The following is a 16,679-nucleotide window of genomic DNA, read 5'->3' as shown; positions in this document are numbered from 1 at the left end:
TATGAAGATTGCGCTGCATCCGTGTTTTGGTTGTTCTCAGCGAAGTCCGCAATATATGTCTGACGAGGAGCACTACTATCCTCTCTCTCAAAGGTAGGCGTAGAGGAAACTAAAGCGGAAGGCTCGACAGAGTCATCACCGCCTAAGATGTTCTTCAAAGCATTGAATACGCTATATCCATGTCGGCATTGCGAGCGTCCGTCTTGTTAGCAGCCTTGATGGCTTTCTTTTGCTCACGTGACAGTTCAAACAAACAAGGCTGGCCGGTTGATCCGACCACACGGTTGTTGTTAACTGCGACTATGAGCCTGTACGCAACAGGCAAGTTGTTCTTCTTGTCGATGCCTGCTTTCTCACTGCGAGACGTGGTGCCACCACACAGCGTCTTAAATTGCTCGAATACTCGCCTGTTAAGAAGGGCCGTTGACTCCCCCTTCTCTGCTGGGGTATCCAGCTCAACTCGCCATGCCTCGATGAGCTTCAGGATCTCCGTTGTAGTCCAGTTAGGCCCTCGCGCACGAGATTCGCCCTGCTGCTTCTGCTGCTTCTTCTTCGCCATGAGACCTTCTCCCCGCCCCTACTCAAGATTTTTTGCAGTAGCAGAAATCCTACTGCAAAAATCCGCACCTTCTGACGGGTTATTGAGTAGGAAAGTATTGAATCAGGTTAGGTTCTCAAAAACGCCTACTCAAGAGTTACCGGTGGGAACCCCCCCCCCCCCCCACTTGTGCGTGTAACTCCGTTACAATTATCAGATAACCTAAACAACAACGGTGCTATTTTCATGTGATGCACTGCTACAAAGTACTTCGATGTAGTATTTTCGAATCAACAGTCCAACGGAAGTGAATTCTCGGTATCACACTCAAGTGGCGGTAAGAAAAAATAACAGGGAACAATTGCTAGAACCTTTTTGCGCTGGAAGTCCTACCGCAAGACAAACACGAGAACGCAGCACAATACCCAAGTCTTCAAGACAGATATCACTTTCCGCGTGTACAAACAGTAGCCTATGCTTATGTCTCAAAATGGAAACGTCTTCTCGAACTTTGGGAAGAAGTTGGTGTCGGCCATCGACACGTCGACGCTGACAGAATCGGCGAAACCACTCACCGTCGTTGTTATGAAGTTGTTGAAGTCCGTCGTCTCGAGCGCCGAGTGAGCTGCCTTCGTCATATCGTCCCACATGACTAAATCTTGAAACAGCCCGGGAGACGTTGCGGTCTTGAGGTAGTGCTGCATCCCGTAAGAATTAGTGTACATGAGCTTGATGCTGGATCCGTCGAGCAATCCAGGCGCGGGCGGAGTGTCCGTCGAGTAGGCCCCGAACACCCCAGATACTGATACCCCAGATATCGTAGCACTCTCGGAGAGGCAGTCGAGCCAGACAATAGCGTTCTCCCAACGCTCCAGTACAAGGGAAACCATGCTGTGTCCTTCGGGAAATACCAAAAGTACAAGATGGCCCAGGTACCGTTGTACTCTGTCACCGTACACTTGCGATCTCTTGGTAGAGTAGACGGCTGAATTGCATCGAGGGGACCAGGCCCAGCGTTTCGGGCTCAGTCCGTTGTTGGTGTTGCCACTAGCATCCACGGCTGGATAGGGTAAACAACCGCGGCGGATGTAGAGCTGGGGATTGAGCTTCAGCGCAACTGCGTACTCCTCTGTGTACGCTTTGGTTTCAGGGAACGGGGTCACATTGTCGAACTCAATTTCATCGGCTACGACAATAGCGAGAACCTTGCGGTGAAGACGGCGAGACCGAGCAGATTCATCGCCGGTTGGATTGAATCGGTGGTTTTTGTGAATGAGGCTTAAGTTGCTGCTCACGCTTTCACGGAGGTGGAAAACATACGAATGCTCATGCCGCAATAGACCCAGATCCTCAGTGCCTATCAAGGTATTGATCTCACGTAATTGTTGAACTGGTAGTGGGTGGCGGCATGAAAGCCTAACCACGACCACGTAATACAGTCGAGTAAGCCGGCGATGCTAGGCAGCGGGCTGCTGCCGGCATGCGGTTGCAGTTAGCCATGTGTCCTGTTGCTCAGCGAGTGCTGTTGCTCAGCCAACCAGTATGCAGGGGTGCTGGGCGCAGGCGCCGCAACCAGCGAGTGCTGGCTTGGCGTGCTCCAAAACGCATCGTGCGTGCGTTCGCTGACTCAAGCTGGTGCAAGGTGCAAGTTGCAGTAGGGAGGTCTTACTGAGTGTCGTGTAGAGTGCCACCACTGGGACGCTAGTGGTGGCAAGGTAGAGCAGCTAGTCGGCATGCGTGTTTTAGTTTTCTCCCTTCTAGTTTTGTCTCAAAGCCGGCAAGCGCAATACACTCGGCAGACAACTGACGGAAGTACCAGCTTCCCCAGTACTCAGGTCAAGATGACGAGTTCGACACGAAGCAACCCGACCGCTCCGGCACCAGCGACATCGGATCCGGCTGGAACTTCAACTATGCCGATGGCTCGCTTCATGCCGCTCGCTACTCCCCACCTGAAGAGTACGTCACATGCTGCTTTAGTGCAGTGGTGGAAGCTCCGCCGTGAGTACGAGGATGAGGTGGCGATGAGGTGCAGCAACGACACAGACAAGATGGCCGAGGTGCTCGTGAGCGTGAAGAAGTCGTTGAACAAGCGGCTTCTTGAAGTTTGGTGTGAATTCGACTGGGGCGTCGACATTACGACGGTCACGGACGAATTCATCTTGAGCAAGATCGATGAGATCATTCTGTTCGTTAAGGACAATTCCGTACCAGATGTAGCTGCTCTGTTCAAAGCGAACGTCGTGGTAGACATGTCAGAGAGTGACGTTAACCCCCCCCCCCCCCTCCCCCCCGCACTCACGTGTTGTATATGACAACATGCAAAATTTTGCCCTTTTCTTAGCATGTCGTATATACAACATGTTAAAGACAGTAAAATGCACAGAATTTTTGCAAAGACCGACCATAATTTTGCATAGAAGGTTGTGGAATTTCAAAGAAAGTCGATGTTAGCACACATCAATGATTGCACGTCAGGGCGACCCGACGGGTGGCCACGTGTCTCCCGCCACCCACTAAAATATCTCATTCGAGAAAAAGCAGCGCTGGAGAGCAAGCAAATGCCGGCCCGCCGGGAGACGCGCGCGGACGGCGTCGCATTCCGGGCCAAGTAGGCCGGCCGGGCGCTCGCTGAGCGGCAGCGCCTCATGGCCGAGCACGCCGCATACCTGGATTGACGGCGCGAGGAGGACGCGGACTTCGGCGAGGACAGGGAGGGAGTGGGGACGAGCGAGGCGGGCACGAGGCCGGACGAGGCGGCGACGGGCCCGGGGACGGACGCGACGGCCGCGGTGGACACCAGGCCGCCAGCCGTTGCATCTCGAGTGTCGCGGGCAACGCTTCGCCCTGCGAATGGGCCACCGCGCCGGCCGCCCGTGGACAAGCATGCGGCGTACCTCGCGTTGAAGCAAAAGGCGGCCCGCGCCGCGGCGAAGACGAAGCAGAAGGCGAAGGTGGACCCAAAGAAGGCCGAGGCCAAGAAGGCCAACGCCGAGAAGAAGGCCGCGGCTGCCAAGGTCCACGTCACTACGAAGGAGAAGAACGCAAGGGCAGTAGCGCGTGCAGAGGAGGCCATCTCTCGCAGCGCTGCTGCCAAGGAGCAGAGGCGCTTGGCAGTCCAGGCAGAGGAGCAGCGAGGTGAGTCCACACGAGAATCCGCACTTATCCTGCTGCGAGCTAGCAAGCAGAGCAGTCCCCCGGCGCGGACGCGTTCTAGGTGCGTGGAGCTCATTGTGTATATACTACATGCTGTGTACTAACGATGTTGTATTGTCTAACATGGTGCACCGTGACAGCAATACGCGTGAGGCAGCGTCAAGTTCTCGTGGGAAGCGGAAGACGCAGTCCAATGCTGCTCAGAAGAAGAAGAGGCAACGGAGGGAGGGCGACGTGTCGGAGGAGGACGAAAATGCTGACGACGAAGACGGAGGCTCGTACGAGTCCCGTAACGCTTCGAGGTACGCATATTGGCGATGTAGTATATACGCCATGATGTGATTCTGACATGTTGTATGTGCTGTGTATATTGTGCTTTGTTGGTTTTGAATGCTACTGAACAGGTCGCTGAGTTGAAGAGATCGAGTTTGCCACTGCAGAGACGCCGCCTGCTGCTTCGTTGATGGCTATCCCTGTAACTGGTGACGCGGAGTCTGAGCCGACGCCTGACAACAACGAGCCGCCTCCTGATGACAGCTCAACTCAGCCTTGGACGGCGAAGGTGCTGGGTCTGAGGACTGGTACACCGAGGAGGTCCCCGTGCTGGATCATCGGACCGAGGCCGAACTCGACGCAGAGGCCGAAGAGGTTGCTTTCGACCAGGATCTTCTTGCAGGTAGAAGGCTACGCGCGAGACAGGCCATGGATCGGGAGCGCATGAGGGCTGCACGGGCCAAGCTGACGCGCGACTGGAATACGATAACCGATACTTGGGACGGATTCACACCTGAAGAGCTGGCCGTTCTGGCCCAGGACCCGGACGCGTTGAAGAAGATGCGGAAGCCTGGCTGGAACATCGGTAAGCGCAATCTGTGTACATGTTATATGTACTACTAGTGTTGATCGCTAACATGTTGTATATTATGTATAGATCCCGATACGCAGCCGCAGAGAACGGAGGCATATCCCGGACTGTATGCTGGGGAGTATGGACCAACTGACGAGGTCCTGATGAAAGCGGAATCACCCTTGGAGCTGTTGTTCTTTTTTATGCCTCCTAGGATGTGGCGGCGGATTGCAGCAGAGAGCAACAAGTACTACAACCAACACGTTAATGATTGTGTAGACCGAATGTTCGAGAAGCAGGTCGCTCGCGACGACACGACGACTAGAGAGGCCGTGATGCTGGCAGAGGCCAAAAAGCACAAGAGGATCCAGCCAGAGGAGATCCTACACATCATCGGGCTGCTGATCGCCCGCGCACTGTGTCCACACAAACGACGTTTTGCTGATCATTGGCAGAGGTCATCTGTCGGTGCGGTGCCCAAAGGCACCTTCGGGCGCTACATGTCCAAAGCGCGATTCGGTCGAGTCATGCAGAACCTACACTTTACGGACAACACCGACCCGAAGGCGGCCACTGATCGAGCGTGGAAAGTTCGGTCGGTAGTCGATCATGTAACGGGGTTACACGTACAAGTGGCTGCAAGCCACTTGTGAATTTAACAGATAGGTTATCTGTTAAACGTTTTGGGTACTTCCTCGCCTTGGTGTAAGACACACCAATTGATACATTGAAGTAAGCCACCACAATGAGTGGTCCACACATACCCAAATATCCTATTGGTAGAAAGCAGCATCTTTCTACCAATCAGAGTCATGCATATTAGCGGGGCTCTGACAGCCAGCCGCTGTCAACCCTTTCATAGATGATAAACAGTTTTTAGCAGATTTTAGAGGAAGATCAATTTACAAACGATACAGTTCTCATTTTACCTAATCTAAGTCACTTGGAATCCTTTCTTATTTAACTTATATTTGTGTATTCAAATATAATTAACCTAAGTAATTACTAAGTACTTACGCTTCCTCATACACGTTGCGCAACGTGTAAGCTAAAGTAGTGAGTCAAGGTAGACCCACTACACCTGGTAGCACTTTGTAGTCCGTCCAACGACCGACTGCTTGACGTTCGTACGCTGTGTACGAACGCGGAGCCGAGAACCCCATGAGCACGGAGGCGCCCATGGAGAGCTCCAACACGCCTGCAACGCATGTTGCACGCGCTGACTGCCCCCACCTGTCTGACCCAGAGTGGGAAGCCCTCCAACGACTGTCAACAGTCATTGGAGAAGCGGCGATAGCTACGATGCTGCGTACGCTATCGCCGACGGAGCAACATGGTGTTGCTCTGGGGTTCATCATGAAGGAGCAGCGTGATGCTGCTTCCTCAGTGACGGCGTCGTCAGGGACGACACCGCGTGCTCAACCATTAAAATTGAGCGTGGGCAATTACGTGGGAAGAGAGGGCGAGCCTCTCCTCCGATGGCTTGTCGAGCTCGACACAGCCATAGCGGCTCGACCCATCGTCGACCCGCTGTCGAAGGTCGCGTTCGCCATGTCCTGCCTTGGCGGACGAACAAGGGGTTGGGCGTATGGACGCGGACTCTCCGATCCTATGTGCTTCAGCACGTACGAAGTATTCAAAGAGGAGCTCAAACAAGCGTTTGAACCCCCGCAAAACGAGTTCCGGTCGAGGGCGGAGTTCCTCGACCTTCAGCAGGGTAAGCATGACGTCCATGCTTACGCGCAGCGCGCACGATATTTGGTATCAAATATCGTGACTAACCAATTGACGAGGCGACCAAGGTCGTCACGTTCATGAAGGGCTTAGAGATGGGCCTGTGAAGACCTATCTCTTCCGAGAGTACCCGAGTACTCTCGAAGCTGCGATCACTCTTGCCATGCAAGAAGAGTTTAGCCTGCGGCAGGCTAAACTCCATGTGAACGTGCCGAGGCCGCAACCGCGCCCGGTAGCGAGGCCGGGAGGTCCAGAACCAATGGACCTCTCGAATGCAACAACTGCTGGTTACCAGCAGCAGGGAGGTAACGTGCGATGCTTCCGTTGCGGAAGGATCGGTCACTTTGCACGGGAGTGCACAGCTCCCATGCCCCCCGGAGGTGGCCGTCGTGGCGATGCTAGGCATCGCCGTGGACCAATAACAAAACCGCGAACAACCAGTAGGCGCGGGGCGCCCTACTGGTAATGCAGTCGCGCGTGCCGACATCGGGCACGCGACACCGAGGACTGCAGCCCCCAGTGAGACCAGCTCTCGCTGCAAGAAACAAGATGACAGGCCGAACCTAGTCATCTTGAAGGTTTACTCGAAGAGAGCGAATGACTCTCTTCGAGCTTTGGTAGATTCAGGCGCGTCGAACAACTTTGTTCGACTACGAAGCCTGTCGAGACTTGACTTCGAGGAGGTAGATACACCTCGAAGTCTTCTGGAGGTACGATTGGCAACAGGTGCCATCGTAAAAACCGAGAAGCGCGTCGTGAACGTGCGCTTTTCGTACAAACAACGAGTGTTTGTCGAACACTTTATCGTCCTGGACCTGGACGATAAGTTCGACGTAGTAATGGGCATGCCGTGGCTTGCACGGCATGATCCGGTGTTAGACTGGAAGAAGCGCACGTTCGTGCGCTTCGGACGCGATAGCGGAACAGAGAGCGATGGCCCTGTTACCGCAGCGCGCGCACCAGCAGGTGCGCGCGGCTCACCAGTCGACACAGCGCTTTATGCTGCTGTCCCGGAGTGCCCAAGAAGTTCGCGAGGGCGCGCACAAGTGAGACCCACGTCGGCAATGCTGCCGACGTCGGAAGAAAAAGATGTGCTGGTTCCGGGAACCAACACCCACATTCAAGCGTGTAAGGGACAGTCCCTGACCAGAAGAGGTCAGGTCGACAGCGACGCATCGGCTCCGGGAGCCGACGCACCCTCGGTCATGAGGGGCTCCGCCAATGAATGGCGTCGAGGTGACGAAGGCGTGTCAACTCCGGGAGTTGACGCTGCAAACAGTGCGGACGGTTGCAAACGTACCGCACTGACGCAATTTGCAAGCTGTCGTGTAGCCGGGCTGCACGACGAAGCGCCATGCGATCAAGCCGGGCTTGATATCGCGCGCCCGCAGACAGGGTCTGCCGGCGAAGAGACACATCACCGTGCAGCCGGGCTGCACGAAGGAACATGCGGTCAAGCCGGGTTTGATACCGCGCGCCCGCGGACAGGGTCCGCCGGCGAACAACTGTCCACGGCCGGGCCTGGACCAGAAGAACAACTGTGCAGAGCCGGGCTCCGCACAACAAGAAGACGGCGCAAGCGGAAAACGCTGCACAAGTCTCGGTCCGGGACCGAGACGCAACAAGAGCAGTCTGCTGGGCAGACTGAGGCGGTGACGCCGGATGTCGAGACGCTAAGCGTATTGACACGCACCAATACTGGATTCCAGTATCGTGACATGGAACTCGCTAGTCCTCCGACAACGGCGTCGGAGTTGGCTTCGCTTCCAACCATGAGCTGGAAGCACTTCACGCGCGACTTGCACGATGGACGCATCGAGCAGGTCTACGTTCTTTCGGACAGCGAAAGAACGGAGAGCGAGAACGAAGAGCTGAGGCAGCTCTTCATGGGATGTACCACTGAGAGTGAAGACACTCTCAGTGCGAAGACGAAGCGAGAGCGCTTCGAGGAACAAGGTTGGGACTCGCTGAAGTCGAGTCCCTATTACGAATTGTTGAGGGAGTACAAAGACGTACTCCCGGAAGACATTCCTGCGGAGCTTCCGCAGGATAAGGGCATTCAGCACGAGATTGATCTCGTGCCGGGCACGAAGTACTGTGTCACGCGGCAGTGGCCACTGCCGCGAGAGCAAGTCAAGGCGATCGACGACTTCTTTGAAAGTCGTCGTAAAGCAGGACAAGTGCGGGAATCAAAGTCCCCGCACAGTGCTCCGACGTTCTGTGTCAAGAAGCCACAGGGCGGATGGCGCATCGTTCATGCCTACAACAAGCTGAACGATGCGACGGTACCGGCGCAGACGCCGATACCGCGAAAAGATGTTATCATCGATTCGATGGCCGGGAGCACTGTTTACAGTGCTCTCGACTTGCGCGATGGATTCTACCAAATCCTAATGCGTGAGGGGGATATCCCTCTCACGGCAGTGAGCACGCCAAGCGGCATGCTCTGGGAGTGGCTAGTAATACCACAGGGGCTTACGAACGCCCCTGCGACCTCCAACAGGTGCGTGACGCACTTGTTGCGCTCGGTGCGGGACTTCGCACCGAGCTACTTCGATGATGTGTTCATCCACAGCCGGGCTGTGGACGGGAAGACCGACGTAGAGATGCACAGGGTGCATCTCCGGAAGCTACTTGAGCTTATGCGAAAGCATAAGCTCTACGCGAACCTGAAGAAGTGTATCTTCGGGGCGAGCGAGAGACCCGTCCTCGGGTGTCTCGTAGGAAAGAATGGCGTTCGCCCTGACCCGGAAAAGGTCAGAGTGATAAATGAATGGCCAACGCCTTCAAGTGTCAAGGAACTGAGGCAGTTCCTTGGCTTGGTCACGTACTTGTGCAAGTACGTGGAGGATTATGCGGGCAAGATCCGCCCGCTGTCACAGCTTCTTAAGAAAGAAGCTGTGTGGAATTGGACACCCGATTGCCAGAAGGCATTCGATGCAGTCAAGCGGGGCTTGACTGAGGCGCCGATCTTGGCAGTGGCTGACCAAGATCGTCCATTTCACGTAGTGTGTGAGGCATCCGATTTCGCGATCGGATGCGCGTTGATGCAGCACGATCACGAGGGCCGTGATCGTGTCGTCTACTACCAATCGCGTCAGCTGAAGCCAGCTGAGCGCAACTATCCGGTGCATGACAAGGAACTCCTTGCCATGAAGTACGCACTCGCAAAGTTCCGAGTGTATTTGCTTGGGAGTAGACCATTTGTGGTCTACACCGACCATGCATCACTGCGTACCGCAGTGAAGTCGCCACACATTTGACAAAGAATGGCGAGATGGCTCTCATTCTTTGCGGAATATAACTTCCGGGTCGAATACAAACCCAGAAGATTGAACGTGGTGGCCGACGCGTTATCACGTCGGCCGGATTATGCAGAAGCTGTTGACGTCAATGCCATTGACGCCATGCTAACGAGCACACCCACACCGTCTCTGTTGGATGATGTGAAGGCCGCGGACGCGCACGACGCGGACGCGAAACTCTTGCTGGCCTATGGCGCAACACCTTGTGACAAGGCTCATCAGAAGTTGCCCAAACCCCTTCGAGCGCGTGCACACCGCTTTCGTGTGCACGACGGACGGCTTCTTTACAACGCAGTCGACGACAATGCGGATCGCGTTGTCGTACCGAATGACCATGATCTGCGACTCAGGATCATGTACGAATATCATGATGCCCCGACTGCGGGACATCTCGGACGTGAGAAGACATACGTCCTTCTCACGCGCGACTTCTACTGGCACCACCAGTATAAGTGGGTGCGCAAGTACATCCGTGCTTGCGAGGTATGCCAACGCGTAAAGCCTGCGCCATTCGCGCAGGCTCCGCCACAATCACTACCGACTCCGTCGGAGTGTTGGAAGTCCATGTCATTGGACTTCATCGTTGGTCTTCCCCCGGATAGCGGAGGGAATACCGGTGTTGTGGTCTTCGTCGACCGCTTCAGCAAGATGGTACATCTTGCTGCAGTGCCGGCAGAAGTAACCGCGAAGCAGACGGCCCGTCTGCTCGTCGACATGGTGTTCAAACACCATGGCATGCCGTCCGACATCGTGTCGGACAGAGACCCGCGCTTCACAGCGCACCTGTGGCAAGAAGTGTTTACACTTCTTGGGAGCCAGCTTTCCATGTCGACTGCGGATCATCCGCAGACGGACGGTCAAACCGAGCGCGTGAATCGCGTGCTCGTCGATATGTTGAAGAGCTACGCTCACTCGTTCCAATACTGGAGCGAGTGCTTATCGATGGCAAAGTTTGCCATCAACAACTCAGTGCATGCCTCGACCGGGCATACACCGTTCTACGTGAATGCCATGCGGCATCCACGTCTACCGAGTTTACTCGGAGTGATGGCTCCCACTTTAAGTGGGGGCGGATCTACGACTGCGATACAGCAGCCGCAGAAAACCGCTGACACTTGCACAGTGTCAGCTGCAACAATGGACAAACCACATGAGTTTGCGCAGGGCACAGACTCCCCCAACAACAAGGCCACCGACCACGGGTCTGCGCAGGGCGCAGACACCGCAAAGAACCACGCAGAGGCCGGGCCTCTAGCGGAGAGCGAGCTGAATGACTTCAGCTCGGATGCAATCAGTTTCATCACCAAAAGACAAGCCGTAATTCGGTTTGTCCAAGACACTATAGCAGCTTCTGTTGATCAACAGAAGCTGAACGCAGACAATGTGGGCAGAGGCAACACAAATGAATTCAAAGTTGGTTCATTAGTTTTGTTAGCTACACAAAACCTGTCTAGACATGCAGTTTCGGATTTCGGAGCAAGCAAGCTTGCTCCGCGCTTCATCGGGCCGTTCACTGTGTTGGCACGGCACGGCAACGCATACACGCTAGATATACCGTCCAGCATGCGCCTCCATCCGACCTTTTACGCCGGACGGCTGAAGCCATACCTGCAGCACGAGCCATCTAGCTCGGCTGACCCGAAGCCTCGGCAGGAGCCGAGGCTGAGGCGGAAGCCTTGGCCACGGCGACGAGCAACCTCTCCTCCAGCGCGCGGACGCGCTGGAGCAACCCCTTCATCTGGGTCCCCAGCTCGACCTGGATATTCGAGGCGATCTGCGAGACCGCCGCGACTTGGGCCTTCTGGTTCGCCAGCTCCTGTTTCAGGGCGGCGAACTCAGCGCCCTGCAGACGCTCCACGACGGTCACCCGGTCGTGGAGAGGCGCATACTGATCAGCCCGGGGCTGATCATACCCGGGGCGTGTTCCCACCCCCGCCACCGCCGATCCGTGACGCCCGCGGCTCAACCCGCTGGGTTGTTGAGCGGATTGTTGCCCATAGTATCCCGAAAACGAACCCTCAAGGGGCTCGTTTTCGTATTCGTTGGAGAGGATTTCCTCCCCATCGAGATACATGGGAGCCGCGGAACGTCTTACTGGAGGACGTTTCGGAAATGGTGAGGGCGTACGAGGAGCAGTACGCGCTGGTGCAGCGGAAGTAATACGAGCGCTGCGATCATCGCCAGCGCCCGAACCCTCACGTGCTAAGAACTTAGCACGGAGCTCTTTGAGACTCTCGGGCACACGGAACGACGTGTACCCGTTCAGGTCGCGGTCGCTCAAGCGGACCGCGCCTGGGAACACTTCGCGCACTGAAAGCCCTCGGGCACAGCGCACGGCACATTTGCCTCCTCAGCAGCAACATGAAGTTGCTCCAGCTTTCCACGCTTCGAGTACGTCTCGAAGCGATCACGCGCTTGCTTAATCCGATCACGGTAAGCACTCGGCCTCTTGTTGAAGTTTTCAACAAAAGCGTTCCAGCTTTGACAAAGCGCCTGCCATTCGGGCACTTTGCTGCGAGAAGATGTCTTCTTGCTTTGAAACCATCGGAGCTCCAATGTAGTAATCGCGCCTTTGATACGTTTCCGCATCAAAGTGCAGCTCGGCAGCCACAGCGTCATCTTTGATGGCGCTGCATACGTACAACGGCACCTCATTCGGAGGTACCGAGTTCCCATACCGGTCCGTGATCTCGGACGCGGACAGCATCCATGGATCGCGCGCTGCGCCCGCAGCGCGCGGAGAGCCTTGAGCTTTGACATCACGCGCTGCAGCAGCAGCGCGCGGAGTACTGAGAGCCCCAGCGGAAGCGAGTGGGGTATCGCTCTCAGTACGCGAACGCTTCGAACTCGAAGCGTCCGATTCGTCCCCTTCACGCGAGCGAACGTTCTTGGTGTGAGGGTCGAGTGATTCGCTCGACACTGAGTTCTCTGCGCTTTGAGGCGAGTCTTCCTCGCCCTCCATATCTTCATCGTCGTCGTCGAAGTCGACGACGTCGCCGTACTTCGCCTTCTGGCGTTCGAAGTAGTCGTCGATGGAGAGATGACTCCCCACCGACTTTGTGGACTTCTTCTGAGGCGCACTCATCTACTACAACTAACCGAGTATCCTATAAGTCTGTCTGTCAATCCGTCCGTTTCCCGCCCCTTCGGCATTTGCCTGTCGTAGAGCATCATCCTACCGCCCTGCATTAACGAATTAGTAGCCTGCCCTATGGCATCCCACCATCTTCCGGACTGGCTTATTTTTGCGTGATTTCTATTCGTGCTGTGATTGGCCGGTTGATTTGCCTCAGCTTTCACATTTCCTTTTTTGAATTCCGCGCGGGGCGGAGCGAGGAAGCGCTCGGACGTCGGGCACTACAGCAAGCTCCACAGGACGCGAGCGCCGCACAGGGACTCAGGTACGCTTAGCTACATAGTTTCCTAACTGTAATAGAAGTGTCGGTTTCGGGAGTTCCGCCTGTTGGGATAACTGGTACCTTCAGGGCAGTCGAGGTATTATAGTGTGGGATTAAGGGCGGCCTGGTGCCTACTTCGGTGGGGCCACGGGGGAGTTGCAGTGGGTTCCACGACACGGCCATGTAGTCGAGACTCCCCCGTTGGTGCACAGATGCCAGGCAGGCCGTCCCGAATCTGCAACATTTCTCTCTTGCTTGCACCCCGGGTTTAATTACCTTGGAGAATGGCATTTGGGTACTACAGCTCTCCACTATACTGACCGTTACTTTCTCTAAAGTGGGTAGCAATACCCACTTTAAGATGATAAGAAAGACTGCAGCTGGCACCCGCCGCCGACGTAGGATTTCGCGTGCCCTTGCCGCAGCGACCGCTCTTGGGAGCGGCGACCCTGAGGTGCCCACGTCCGCCCGCCAGCGGCGTGGGAAATCTCATACCAATCCGGGGTAAATGAGGCAGATCTCGGCGAAGCCGGGTGACCTGCCTCATATCCGGGCCAGTGGTCGTGTATGGGACCGGCGCTCTAGGTGGACGCACCTATTTGCGCTTCTGTGTCCGCGGCGGGGCGCGTGTATAGGACCCTGGAAATGGCGACGGTGTTCTTAGACTTTATGTCTAATGCGCCATGTGACTCTGTTGCGTGCGCGTAGGCAACAATGGGTCGAGTCAAAAGGAAAAGGACGCGCGAGGAGATCGAGCAGGCCATGCGGGACAATGAGCGTATCAACGCAACTCCTGCTGCCCCAGAGGAGCCTGCCACTAAAAAGCGCCGCCAAGCGCGTCGAAGGTCTAAACGATACAACTTAAACAAGGAATTTCAAGCGCTTAACGTGACAGACACGGCCGCTACTGTCACGGCTGTCGAGAGTCACGTCGCGGTCGGAAACAGGCCTGCTGCGCCTCCACCAGTCCGCAGAGAACAGCCTCCGGTCCCGGTAGCCGCGCCCGTTGTTCCTACAGTTGCAGCGGCGATTGCCACCACAATTGAGCAAGCGCCCGCCCTTACCTCGGCGGAAGCAGCACGTAGGAGGCGCGCAGCAATGTCGGCTTCTCAAAAGGAGCGCACTCGAGCTCGCGACCGAGAGAGAGCCCGAATTAGAAGGGCTAACATGACGGGATCCCAGCGCGAGCGTCAGAGACGTAGAGATGCAGAACGTCAACAGGCACGTCGAGCGTCAGTCCCCGAGGCCGAACGGACCTCAGCGCGCGAACAAAACCGTTTACTACAGGCCGCTAGAAGAGCTAACCAAACCGAGCAACAACGGGAGATCGCGCAGGATACAAACCGTGTCCAACATGCCCAACGCCGCGAGCAAGAAACCCCTGATGAACATGAAGAACGGCAGGAACGTGACCGCGTTCGACAGGAAGAACGTCGGGCAAATCTGGCACAAGAGGAAGCGGAAGCAGAGCGAGCAGCTAATAGGGAGTGTCAAGCCACGATTCGCGATGCTCTAGAGGAAGAGGAGAGAGAGGAACGGCGGCAACAAGAGCGTATACGGCGCAGTACTCTTCGCAGAGGTCATGCACTCGCGAACCAGGAGGATTTCAGAGTCTCTATGCTCAGCGGCGACAACATCGTTAATGGGCGCCACAGACTGCCTCCAACTACGGTCTGCCGTCATTGCAACGCGTGGAAATGGCCTGCAGAGTCCAAGAAAGGCTGCTGTTTAGAGGGAGCGGTGCAGCTACCTTCACTACCAGCTGCGCCTCCGCGATTGCACCAGTTGTACACGGACGCCGAGTTTCGGCGCCGCATCCGAGCCTACAATCAAGTGTTTGCCTTCACATCGATTGGGGCTTCCTGTAGCAACCGGTACAACTTCAGGGACGTGAACCAAGACGAGAGCGTTGCGGGACAACGAGGCGTATACACGTATCGCATTCAAGGAGCCATGGGGCACTACTTGGGCTCTCTACTTCCGCGTATCGACACGTTCACAAACGAGCCCATGCCCCCCAAGTTTGCCCAGATCTACATCGTCGATCCAGACATGCAACAACGTGCGGAGCGACGCCGAGGTATCTTCGCTGACCTCGATTCTGGAACGCTGCTGGAGATCGAGCAAACGATGGAGGAGTGCAATCCGTTCGCGCAACAATATCTCAACTTCGCGGAGAAGCTGCGCGCCGACCAGGCGGCGGGAAAGGAGGTGGTTGATATGGTGTTCCGGCTACATGAAAAGAGGTCGAACCCACGAACCCACAACCTACCCACGGTCTCGGAAGTTGGGGCGACTCTTATAGAGGATGGCAACTTGGACAGCCCGCGCGACATCCTTCTGTGTGCAAAAGATCACTCTCTGTTGCGCCTTTTCGAGACACACTCCGTGTATGACCCGTTGCAATACCCCCTACTTCTCCCGCATGGGGAACTGGGTTGGACCTACACAGACGTGTATGCGAACAACGTGGTGCGCAGAAAGAAGCGTGAAATGTCCCTCCGCGAGCACGTAGCCTACCGGTTATTCCAGAAAGTCGGTGACGAGTCGGTACTGCACCAAGGTGGACGATTATTCCAGCAGTACTGCGTAGATCAACGAGCCAAGTGCGAGCAAGAGCAACTGCGTTGGGTGGCATCCCATCAAGCTGAACTTCGCGCTGATCAGTACAGCGGGGTTCGATACGCGCTTCTAAGTGAAAACACAGCGGTTCTGCGCGAGGGAGAAGCTCTACTGACGGAATACAACCGCGAAACGGGGGCGTTACAGCACCCAGACGAACCGCAACGCCGCTCGGGACACTTCCTGGACCAAATCGGCAAGCGCATCGTTCTACCAGCTACGCATTCGGGGAGTCCGCGGGCCATGTACAAGTCTTACCAAGATTCCATGGCTATCGTGCGGGAGTACGGGAAACCGGACGTCTTCGTTACTATGACGTGCAACCCTACGTGGGAGGAGATCCAGGAAAAGATACCGGAGCCAAACCAAAGCGCACAAGACCGCCCGGACATTGTAGCCCGCGTTTGGCAGCAGAAACTCGCGGCGATGCTGAAAGACTTGGATGAAGGCGTACTGGGACGTGTTCTGGCGAGGATCTACGTAGTGGAGTTCCAGAAGAGGGGCCTCCCACACGCACACATTCTTATCATTCTCGCAGACGAAGACAAGCCGCGTACACGACAAATTATCAACAAGCTGTGCTCCGCGGAGCTTCCGGACGCCGAGCTCAACCCCCAGCTGTACGAGACTATCCTCACTTGCATGATGCATGGTCCATGTGGCGCGGCGAACCCCTCCAGCCCCTGCATGAAGGACGGGAAGTGCACGAAGGGATACCCGAAGCCGTTGGTGGAAGTTACCCAAGGAAACGCGAACGGGTTTCCTGTCTGCAGACGTCGCCGCCGGCCTCCAGGAGTACTCAAGTTCAAGGGAAGGGAGTACGACAACGCCACCATTAACCAGTGGGTGGTCCCGTACTACCCCTACCTTTCGCAGAAGTACAACTGCCATATCAACGTGGAGGTCTGTACGGCCCTCACGGCGGTCAAATACCTGTACAAGTACGTCTACAAGGGGTCCGACAAGGCTGTAATCACTGTGGAAACGGTGGGCGGGGAGTCGAACGGTGCAAGGATGGAGCCCAACGAGATTCTCCGGTACCTGAACGCAAGGTATATATCTCCGATAGAGGCATGTAT

At 55.9% G+C, this 16,679-nt stretch overlaps 3 protein-coding genes across 3 annotated transcripts in view; 1 reads left to right on the top strand and 2 right to left on the bottom strand.

The window, feature by feature from the left end:
- Window positions 1–154: 154 nt before the first annotated feature.
- IUM83_08081 (Erythroid differentiation-related factor 1) lies at window positions 155–559 on the bottom strand (the record flags this gene model as incomplete). The annotated part of the gene is made up of 1 exon (XM_067932432.1): window positions 155–559. The coding sequence occupies one exon, from the start codon at window positions 557–559 to the stop codon at window positions 155–157; it is 405 nt and encodes a 134-aa protein (XP_067789919.1).
- A 464-nt stretch (window positions 560–1,023) lies between these two features.
- On the bottom strand, window positions 1,024–1,428 carry IUM83_08080 (NPP1-like protein; the record flags this gene model as incomplete). Its single annotated transcript, XM_067932431.1, has 1 exon — window positions 1,024–1,428. One exon carries the CDS (start codon window positions 1,426–1,428, stop codon window positions 1,024–1,026), a length of 405 nt encoding a protein of 134 aa, XP_067789918.1.
- A 951-nt stretch (window positions 1,429–2,379) lies between these two features.
- IUM83_08079 (uncharacterized protein) overlaps window positions 2,380–16,679 on the top strand; it is a gene marked incomplete at both ends in the record, with an annotated part of 38,811 nt that continues 24,511 nt past the window's right edge. The window contains 7 exons of the mRNA XM_067932430.1: window positions 2,380–2,792; window positions 3,252–3,755; window positions 3,835–3,996; window positions 4,135–4,169; window positions 4,242–4,553; window positions 4,626–4,680; window positions 4,756–5,136. Coding sequence (XP_067790089.1) covers window positions 2,380–2,792; window positions 3,252–3,755; window positions 3,835–3,996; window positions 4,135–4,169; window positions 4,242–4,553; window positions 4,626–4,680; window positions 4,756–5,136 — 1,862 coding nt within the window. The remainder of the gene's footprint in view (window positions 2,793–3,251; window positions 3,756–3,834; window positions 3,997–4,134; window positions 4,170–4,241; window positions 4,554–4,625; window positions 4,681–4,755; window positions 5,137–16,679) is intronic.

This window comes from Phytophthora cinnamomi (assembly GCF_018691715.1).
Source record: "Phytophthora cinnamomi strain GKB4 chromosome Unknown Contig49, whole genome shotgun sequence".
In the NCBI taxonomy this organism is placed as follows: domain Eukaryota; phylum Oomycota; class Peronosporomycetes; order Peronosporales; family Peronosporaceae; genus Phytophthora; species Phytophthora cinnamomi.
This window is presented reverse-complemented; position numbering and strand designations above follow the sequence as displayed.